Genomic DNA, 10,788 nt, shown 5'->3' on the forward strand with positions numbered 1-10,788 from the left:
TTAAAAATTGAGACGGTTTCTTGAAATTTTATCAATTTCAAAGTATGAAGCACTGTCTAACAAATCTATCATAATTTCTAACATGTAGCTTTGATCAAAGCTTTCTGACCCATAAAACAGGTAGAGTGCTTCCGATCTGCTTTTACCACGAGTTTCACAACTCTTCTTAAAATTGTTTCAATTTCAAAATGATTTATCATCAGCCTGAAGATGCACTCCTCTTTTGGAGTGGGCCACACTTTCTGTGACATGCACAAAACAAATACATAGATGAGAACTTCAAAATGTTTATTTCACTTTGAGATGATTACGTTTTAGCAGAAGATTTTGCTCCCTCAGGATATTTTGCTTTAGCTTATACAAAATGAATTTGCTTTTCCTAAACATATACTGATTATTGATGAGGGAAGGTAGGGCAACCATGCTAGTGGCCACTGACAGTGCACTTGGCATTTTCTCTTTGTTGGGATAATTCACAAAGTGAGCAACTGAGAGGAATTCCTGGGAAGGCACAGCCAGTGTGAGGGGGCACTGCTTTGCCTCTGGTGGGTGTTGGTTTATGGACTGTTGAATATCTTGTTCTCTGTGGCAGCACTTGGATGAACTTTAGCATGAATCAGGCACTAGCCATCTGAAAAGCATTTTAAAAGTAGAAAATGGACCAGAGATTGGCTTCGATCTTGTAGTATTATAGCATCTGCACACGCTCCAACAGTAGCAACTTGTCCTCCTATTCAAACTGTTTGAAAGCCATTTCAGCCTGTTGCCTTATTAAATGGCAATTGCTATTTGAATCAGATCAGCATAGTGTGTCACACTGAAATATTTTCCAGATTTCTCAATGCAGCTGTTAGTGTGGCCTAAAAGGAAGGGGAGGGCAAGGAAGAGCTCCTCAATTTTCTCTGAATTTATTTCTAATTTTCATATAAAATTTTATCTCTGGGAGGCCAAGGTGGGTGGATCATGAGGTCAGGAGTTTGAGACTAGCCTGGCCAACAGAGTGAAACACTGTCTCTACTAAAAATACAAAAATTCAGCTGGGCTTGGTGGCAAGCACCTGTAATCCCAGCTACTTGGGAGGCTGAGGCAGGAGAATTGCTTGAATCCGGGAGGCAGAGGTTGCAGTGAGCTGAGATCGTGCCATTGCACTCCAGCCTGGGTGACAGTGTGAGACTCCTTCTAAAAAAAAAAAAAAAGTATTTATATATATATATATTTCAAGAGAGGGAGATGTTATGTTATATTCAGTACACATAAGTTTCCTTGGTTGGCAGATGAGTGATACTGAGCAAGTGAAACATCTTTATTAGAAAACTGGGGGCTCTTGAATATCAAATGTGTTTGCTTCCATGAGTTAACTGTGTTAGGACACAGAAATACGTACAAACATCATTTTTAGGAAATGCATCTCAAGAAGATTTCATTATAAGAGAAAGAAATTATGGCCACTTGACATGTTTTGTGTTTGAGAGCCAGATATCTAGAGCTGATTTATATCATGAGATATGTCTATTCTGAAAATAATTAGTACAGTGGCTTAGTTTCTCACTTTCTGATAGATTTTATAGAAGACGCTAGGCTTTATAAAATCTATGGTCATGGTTTGTGGGGAAATGTAAATCACTGTAAGGAATTAGTGCATTTGTAATGACACTATATTTTTCTTGTTTTAAAATTTATGATAACTATTAATTGAAGCTTTACTTCATTTAGTAAAAATTAACTGATTCGAAGTACACTTCTCTGAGGTGCATTACAAATCAAATTTGTAGGTAAATGAGCTTGCTCAAGGAGCTCTTTATGTTTTCTATGAATATTCACCAAGCACAGTCAGTGATTTTCTCTAAATATGTAAGAAGGTAAATTAACTGTAATCTGAGGTGAGTATCAGGGCTCAGAAGTGGCATTTTTATAATAATAATGGCTAGAAGTTTCAAATTAATGAGAGTAGTTTGTGATCAGATTATTTATTACAGGACTGAACTCTAGTTAGATTCAGATAATGTCTATGAACTTGACCTGAAGGTCCCACTTCATGCTTAAGTCATTTAGTTTGGCTCAATTGGTGTAAATTCACAGGTAGCAGATGTGACCATCAGCATTGACCCTGACGACAGTAGAATCCAGTAGCTTAGCAGTGTTGCAGTTGGTGTGGATTCTATGGGAACTTCTAGGAAGAGCATTAGTTTTTTTGTATTACTTCAACACTTTGATTTATAAACTGATACAGATAAAAACCACAAACAGCACAGAAAGCCAAAGTTATTTTCTCCTTTTGTAGCATAAAAAAGTACCCACAATAAAACTTTAGACATTTTTAAAGGAATATTATTTTCAACCTGTTTAGGGCTAATTTAGAGAAGTGGAAACAAGCCTCTAAAATTGTTTAAAAGGCATTTTATTCCAAGACATTTTGCTTTCATGAAAAATATTTAAAGCGTTGTTCAAATATTTTCACTATAAGGAGCCAGTGCTTCTCTTTGATACTATCAAAGAGCCACTTCCACATGCCTTTTCTTAGGCACTGGGAACATGTCCAGGCAAGAACTGCGAGGTCAGTAGTTCTTATGTGCATATTCCTGGGTTTTGACCAGTTTCACCTGTCACTATCATCTTTTTTAGTCATCTTCTATGCAGGCCATGTCTACATATCATTTGGACCATTTGGCACATAGTTATTTATATTGGTCATCATTACAGTGGAGCAAGAGTTATTGACTATATCCAAATGGTTGACACAGTGAGGTTATCTTAATGACCAAAGTAAATGCATATACTTATTTTAGACACTAATGAATTCCATTGATTATTAGTGATGCAATGGATTGCTTTTAGTGGCCATTTGAAAATCAAATAGAATCATTCCAAATAGATTTCAGAACAATCAGCTATTTAAAAAATATGTTGCCATATACTAATCCACTCTGATATGCAGACATGGAGAAAACTAAAGGTTTTACAAAGTGGAGCTCCTTGATGGTTTTATCATAACTAACAAGCTTTTTTCCGTGTGAAATTTGCTTTTCTTTTTCAACAAATCCAGGTCTTGGATGTTCAGGAAACTATAGATCGTCAACAGGGTAAAGAGTATGAACATGACCTTAGTGAGACAGAAAAAGCTATAGTCAGAGAAATGTGCAATGTAAGTTTAATGTGCTTTATTGTGTATTCTGTGTTGAAAGCCACATCGTAGCTTAGCTATTGTTTTATGAATATTTTTAAAATGCTGACCAAATGCCTTTATGTTTTTATATGAAAATAAAACCAATTTCCCTTGTTTTTATATTCAGTATATTTTGTTGTAGTTTTATTAACACAATCATGTTACAGAATATTCAATTTAGAGATGATCAGCCAATTCCGTTTTTGAGAAGACTCTACAAACATTTCTAAATACTAAATTTATTGTCTAAACTATGTTTCTAATTTTGATAAAATATAAATGGGTTTCTATTTTATACTTCTAAGAAGTTTGTTAAAGATCAGTGTTTAAAAACCTATGATAAAGAAAATACAGCCACCTTTAGATTTACTTGTAACTATTCTTGGAAAAAATCTCCACCTTACTAGGTAATTTTGCTTAGTTCTTCATATATCATATACGTGTGCTTCATGTCATGCAAAGTATTATCTTTAGCTTTCAATTGTTGACCCGAACTCAGAATATAGTAAGGTAAGAAAGACAGATAAGAACCTAAAAGATAGTTAGGCCAGGCACAGTGGCACACACTTATAATCCCAGCAATTTGGGAAGCTGAAGAGGGAAAATTGCTTTAGCCCAGGAGTTTGAGGCTGCAATGAGCTATGATCATACCACTCCACTCCAGCCTGGGCAACAGAATGAGACCCTGTCTCAGAAAAAAAAAAAAAAAAAAAAAGAGGATAGACATAGAAATCTATCCATGAAGTCAGAGACCACAGTAAAAAAAAAAAAAAAAAAAACAAAACTTTTTTCATCATGCATATTCAATGCAATCATTAATATGGCTTGGATTTTTACTATTAATCCCTGACTAAATTTTAATTTTTTGAGTAATATACATGGGATGTATCATTTAATCAATAATATAAATTGTGAGGCTTTAAATAGCTAAATGGAATATTGTAGAGGAAGCCATTGTTAAATGCAAGAAATCATGGTTAAGCACTGGTCATATTAAACGCTGATTTTAATTGGCTGTACATTATACTTTTACCCTCATATTCTTTTCTCTATCCTATCAGGATGTGAAAATTGCTTAGAAATACCCTTTAGCTTTAGATCTATTAGGACCAGATATTCTCAGACACTTAACGCATCTACCTCCTCGAGACGTTTCTGGAATTCAGTAAATGTTACATAAGTCCCCTGGGCATTTTTTATGTGCTGGAATGAGATGTGTAGTCTCTTGCTTGCCTGTGTTGTGGCTGATTTTTCTCTTCCAACCCTTCCTAAGTTACTTGTTTTTCTTTCCTGCATATCTGTTGTCTGTTTTCAAAAGGACATCTAGTTCTAGATGTCATCTTTCCTAAACGCACCACCATTCACCTTCTGTAGCTTTTCAACCTGTGCTTAAGATTTTCAATTTGAATATTTCCCTCAGATAAATTTTAAAAAGTGAGCCACATACCTAAGAACGCCTGTTGCTTCTCATCTATTGACTATGGAATGAGAGAGAAAGTTCAGACAATAGGAACTGTTGAACTAGAAGGGGCCATAGAGGTCATTCTCCAGTGTTTGTCCAAAGAATGGTATGTGGACCTCCTTCATAATTCAGATCTCTGAGTTTACCATCAGACCTCAGGCAATTCAGTTATGAACCTCCGGGTAAGAACCCGAACACTCTAATTCTATATTTGAAGAAACTAAGATCCAGAAATTAAGTTACTTGCTCGAACTATTTTTTAATGAATAGTGAAGTCAGGAGTACACCAAGATTTCCTTTGAGGACCTTTCCTGAGGAACGAAAAGTGAAAAGCACCGTATCTTACAGAGGGGGCCATCTCCACGGTGCTTCATGCCAGAATTTCTGTAAAAATTTCCAGGATTGTTTCTTTCCCTTTTCCTTTCCGTTCCTTCCTTTCAATTTCTGGACATTAGAAAATTCATATCTTAGTCTCAATAGAGACCCATTACTGGATTGGATTTTGATTAGTTTTATGTTGATCTTTTTGTTTGCCTTCATTTTCAAAAATGAATTGAAAGGCACCATACAGTATTATTTTTATTTTTTACTATATAAGATACTTTCAGAAAGCCAAAAGCTTGCCCTCCTTGTTTACCTTTAAGTTCTCTAGGAGTATGTTTTCTGTCTCCTTTTATCTCTGATCCCCAGAATTTGAGGAAAAAATGCAAACAAACCCAAATCTGATTCTTAAGCAAATTTATATATTTGGAAACAATGAAAAAATGTTATTGTCACCATTATTAATTACATGATCAAAAACCCATAGTCAATGCCACAGAATAAGGAAAAATGCAGATCGTAAAGCAGTTTCACAGATAAGTTGTGAAACTAGCGAAGATTATGAAGGCTTGGCTTCTAGTAGAGAAATTATATGCCTTTATAATAATGTCACAGAAAAATAAAGTTTTCCCATAATATGAGATGGGTTATAAGACTCAGATATAACTTGGGACAATAGAACTTTTGCTGTCATTTCTAGTATTGCTCCTAGAGATTAGGTGTTGTTGACATCTACACAGCGAAAAGATTATTATTCATATTACCATCATGTGGGTTAGTATGTAATTAGCTATTCTCTTCCCAAACTGTGCTACAGAAATAAATATACCGCCCCCTAAGAAATAGTAAATCTGCCTTTTTGTAGTAGTTGTTTTATTTTAGGTTTGTCTGTTTGGCTCTTATAAATTCCCTGAGGACAGTTGAAATACCTGATTGGTCATCTCAGTCACAGTCTCAAACACACACCTGTTATGTCTTTTTAGTTAATAAGTCACTACTCCTGTGTCAACCTTGTTATTGTTGGTTTATTTCAAAGTTCTGCCTTCTTTAAGAGTTTCCTTTCACCACATAGTTATATGTGGGTTAAGCTCATTGTGTTCTACATTTCAATATTTGAAGAGGAGTTGCACTTTTGAGTTGTAACCATCTAGTGCTGGTGTCTGTTATCCTTGTGAGGTCCTTAAGTCTACCCTCTGCTTCTAAACCACCCATTCAAAGCATTCTGGATAGATATAATTGTATTTAAGGGCTAGAAAAGGAAAGTCCGTAGCATCCATTGGCTCCTTGATTCAGTGTTTGTGTCTGTAAATTTATTAAGAAATGAGACTTTCCTAACTCTCTTGTGTATAGCTTGAGCCATCCATTGCTATATATTAATAATTCCTTTCCAGATATTTAAGAACCCTAACTTCAACTCCTTTTGAGTACACCGGGATATTTATGCCATGTATTGGTATATGCTGAGACATTGAGATTAACAGTTTCTTTGGCTTAGAAATGAAGGTAAACAGAGCCCTATATTGTGTATTGCTATGAATGATACTGGGTTTCCCTGTAGTATCCACTTCTATTTAAAAGCAAAACAAAACCAAACAAAAGAAACAGTTTATGAATAATTAATGAACAAACTAGTTTTGTGTTCATGTTAGAGTATTGTAAAGTTTTGTGCAATCAATCAATCTGATCATAATCCTTAGTGTGAAATAATCTGGGAGGGTATGGCTGTTATCGTGCATGTGCACATACATGCATGTGCATGTGTGTGTATTCCAATCAATGTTAGTGTATTGATATATTATTGGTTAATTCAGTAGTTTTACGTTTATGCTTACATTATTCTTGATTGCACCTTTTGTCCCTTTGTGTGTCCCAGCTTCTAACATATTGTAATTGTATCTCTTTCAGTGATTCTTGAATTTATTCTTATCATCTGCCTACATTTGGATGCTTTCTGTTTTGGAAATCCAAGAGATCATATTGCTTGGTAGCTAAGATTTGTGACAACTGATGACCCCACTCTGTAGAAAAAAACCAGAGAAATTTACTAGTGGCCATAAGACTACCATACCACCTCAGGACTTAAATAGCTCAATAACAAAAGCTCCTTCATTTTCCTCAGCACATTAAACACTGATATCCTTTGTTATGGATGTATAATATAGGAACCAGGATGATCTTGCCAAGGTGTTCTTAATTCTGGCTACACATTAGAATTACTTTTAGAGCTCTTTTTTTTAAAATGCAGTTGTCCATGCCTCACTTCTCCCAGTGAAATCAGAATCTTCAAGGGTGGGGATTACTGTTTAAGAGTTCCTCAAGTGCTTAGTGTGCAGTCAGAGTTGGGGACCACTTATATAACTACAGTAAGTTAATAAATCATTTTAAAATTTTGACCCTGGTTACTAACAAGGTTTAGTATTCCCTACTACTAAGTAGTTCTTGTGTTTTAAGAAGCTTGTCATCACATTTTATTTTGTATTTGAACTCATTCATGTAGATATTTTGTCTCTTGTCTTTACTTCATCTTTGCTCCTCTCTTAATTTACCCTTAAGAAACGCAAATCTCCTTGTGAAAGAGGAAAAGTAAGATACTCACTCCTTCTTCTTTTCTTTTTTAAGGTTGTGTGGAGGAAACTTGGAGATGCTGCAGGTTCGTGTCCTGGAATTAGGCAACATTTGTCAGGAAACCAGTACAAAGGACCAATGTGAGATGCACTCTTTTTCAAACAGGAGATCACCACTGCCAGAAAGTGATAGAAGACAAGAAGAAGAAAAAGGAAAAAGTGGGTTTCCACAAACCTGGACTCATGGAATAACATGGAGTGATTGTATATTGCACATATCTCCCCTCTAAAACCTGTAGTACAACTTCTCCCCTCAAGCTGATATTCTGTGTCTCTCACCTCAATGTCCACAACAGTCAATCTCAAACAAGGTAGCTTTGAAAATCTCAGAGTAGCTTTGAAAATCACCATTTTGGTACCAGTGTTTTCATTAGAACTAAGTGTTTTTAACTCCCCAGATATAATACTGTAATTGGGAAACCTGCATAGTTTTAAGAGTCCAGTGGAGCCTCAGTGTTTTGAATAGAGATGACTCATTACACATAATGGTGGGAGTTTTCTACCATGTCATATTGAAGATATGAAGAGGTATTTTCCAGCTTCCCAAGTTTGAGAGTTGGGCAGCTACCTCTTATACTTCAGTCAACAAACAAACTACTAATTCCTGATGCATAATTAATTTGGATTGGCAAGATAAGATTAAGTTTCTGGAGTTTTGTTTTGACTTCTGAGGTGCTAAAAAATACCATGTAAATTCTCCCTACCAGCTAGAAGGGTAGCAAGACTTTGTAGAGTGCTTATCAGAGAGTACCATTTACTTCAATTGATCAATATAAATATATCTTGTTTTCATCTTAATGAGTTCCTCATAAAGACTCATCTTGGGGCATACCAACCTTCATATTCATTCAGTGTATCCATTGGTGTTAATATTAACAATTTCAACTAAAAACAAGCAAACATAATTTTTCTAAGTGTTTCGAGCTGTGAGATGTCAATTTCTACAATTTAGTTTCTAGACATGCTGTATATTTAATAAACTTTATGTAAACTTTAAAATATTGCACTGCATTTATGAAAAAAGCTTTCTTTGCCTACTGCAGCTATCTAACATTTTATGAAACTGACGCATGTCCTTCATTATTGAGGCTAAAAGCTCTTGTTCAGATTGCTTGAGGTTTGAAAAAGAGGTGTGCTAGCTTTGCTTAGTTTATTTCTTATTTTTGGTATACATATACATATATATAATATTAGAATGTGTGTACTGGAAATGCTATGATAGGTATTTTGTGTTTATCCAAATGCAATGATAGTTTATTGTATGAATGTGCCAGAGGCCTGTGACCGAATGCTACGTTTTTATGGTAGTTTAAGATTATAAAAGTAGAAGTGCAACAATTCCCAGTTTTTGAATAGGTTCTAAATTTCTGAGATTTGATTCATAGCAGATATTCTCTGTTGTTGTTGTTTTAGATGGGCTCATTACATAATGAGTTAATTGTCACTAGTAGGAGACTGTGAAGGAATTTTGTTATACTTTCAAAAATGTTACTGTGATGAAAAATCATCCCTCTATTTTCAGAAAATATTTATGAATTAATTTACTATAGAATTATCTCTCTAATTATGATAATTGGGTTACAATTTAAGCTCCCCTTTTAAATGTTATATTTTAAAATGTTATTACTCTATAAAAGAAAATTGCTTGCTATATTTACACCTTCTTTCCTAGGAAAGCTTTCATCCTTAAATTGTTGTATTCCTACACTCTGAAGACGTTTAAAATAAGCTTTTGTGCCCGCAGCAGAGCCTGCAGAAGCTAATACAAGGGACACTGGTCTTTTGACAGAATAAACTTGTGTAAATTTTGATACTGTATTAAAACTATTTTTTTAAAGTTCTGCATAAAATTGAGTATTAAGTATATGTGTTCATCTTAGCAATGGTAATAAATTATTTAATCTCACAGTGTTTTTGTCTTCTTCAAAATGTCTTTCCTAAATCGAGTCCATTTGTAATAGTCATTACATGTCCTAATGCTCCTGTGTGATGGTAGTAATAATAGTAATACAGATGATTCATTATCTTAAACATAAACCAAAGGCATGTTTTAAAATATGCCCATAATGAGGGATTAAATATTCAGATATTCCTCAACTTGCACCATTCTCTATTAAAATGGAATTAAAGCTTTCAAATGACATTTAAAAATATTTTAAAATGTTTCTGTTATAAAATCCTCTTAGTCTTTTAATTTATATAGATTAAAATTGAACTTAATTATTATCTACTTATTCTTAAAACATTAGTTATCAGAAGGAAATACTTTGGAGAGGAAATAAAAAAAAAAAGGAAAACTTAGCCTCTTTAAGAAACTTACACATTATTCAGAAAGGCATAATATATACATGTGACTAAGAGATCAATAGGAAAACACACACACAAATATGCTCAGGGAACACACACACTTCTTGGATGTCACTAATAAGATTGTGGAATAAGGCCTTCTACACTTAGTATTAGCCTCAACTTTAAATGACAGAGAAGATGGACAACTAAGTGCCTGAATCTTGCTATTGCCTAATACCTTTATCAATCAGAATGAATGGCACCATTCACTTGTGTGACCAGGTTATTAGTTTATGATCTTATCTTCCCTGGGACAAAGGTTAATGTATCTATCTTGGCAGAATATTTTTACCAGCCTTGAAGCTGATAGACTGACAACCAGAATCTGAGCTTTTAAATGAATGCCTTTCAAGTTTCAAACACATGCTTAAGGCACTATAGGAAATTCAGATCATCTTCTGTAATACCCGGTAAAATAGCGACAGTCTAATTGGGATGATTGTTCCTTAGGTCGATGAATATTTAATGAATGCCTATCACTGCCATGTGAGTAAACACAGCTTTGGTTCCTGACTCATAGTGTGGACTACTCTCAAGAATTACATGTGAGAGTAGTATCTGGGATGCTAGCTGGAGCTTTTTGATCTTTGAGATCGAGATAGGATTACCTCAAACATCCAGTTTCTTGATCTGAGTAAGTAGTATCCAGATGATTTCCACTAATTTCCAGAGTTCACATTCTTTAGTAAGCTTATTGTTGCCTCATTCCACCTCTACATCAGGGGCAAACTGATGTCTCCAGTAGAAACCTTGGTTGGAATCTATTCCTGGAAAGGATCTGCCTACCTCTAGCTGGCTTATCAAGGTAGATGCCCAACAAAGCTCAAGGCACTGCTATGAGGAATTAATATACTAATATACATTTTTAA

At 34.7% G+C, this 10,788-nt stretch overlaps 1 protein-coding gene across 7 annotated transcripts in view; it reads left to right on the forward strand.

Annotated features, from left to right (window-relative positions):
* Window positions 1-9,476, forward strand: part of CCDC85A (coiled-coil domain containing 85A) — a 202,812-nt gene extending 193,336 nt beyond the window's left edge. For 4 of the 7 annotated variants that reach the window (XM_003262404.3, XM_030827279.1, XM_030827281.1 and 1 more), the window contains one exon: window positions 7,566-9,476. In XM_003262404.3, the coding sequence (XP_003262452.2) occupies window positions 7,566-7,655 (90 nt within the window). In that variant the 3' untranslated portion in view covers window positions 7,656-9,476. Of the gene's footprint in view, window positions 1-3,043; window positions 3,143-6,337 lie in introns of all 7 variants that reach the window. The other 3 variants (XM_030827276.1, XM_030827278.1, XM_030827277.1) reach the window with 2 other exon arrangements.
* Window positions 9,477-10,788: the final 1,312 nt, after the last annotated feature.

This window comes from Nomascus leucogenys, chromosome 14 (assembly GCF_006542625.1).
Source record: "Nomascus leucogenys isolate Asia chromosome 14, Asia_NLE_v1, whole genome shotgun sequence".
NCBI lineage: Eukaryota > Metazoa > Chordata > Mammalia > Primates > Hylobatidae > Nomascus > Nomascus leucogenys.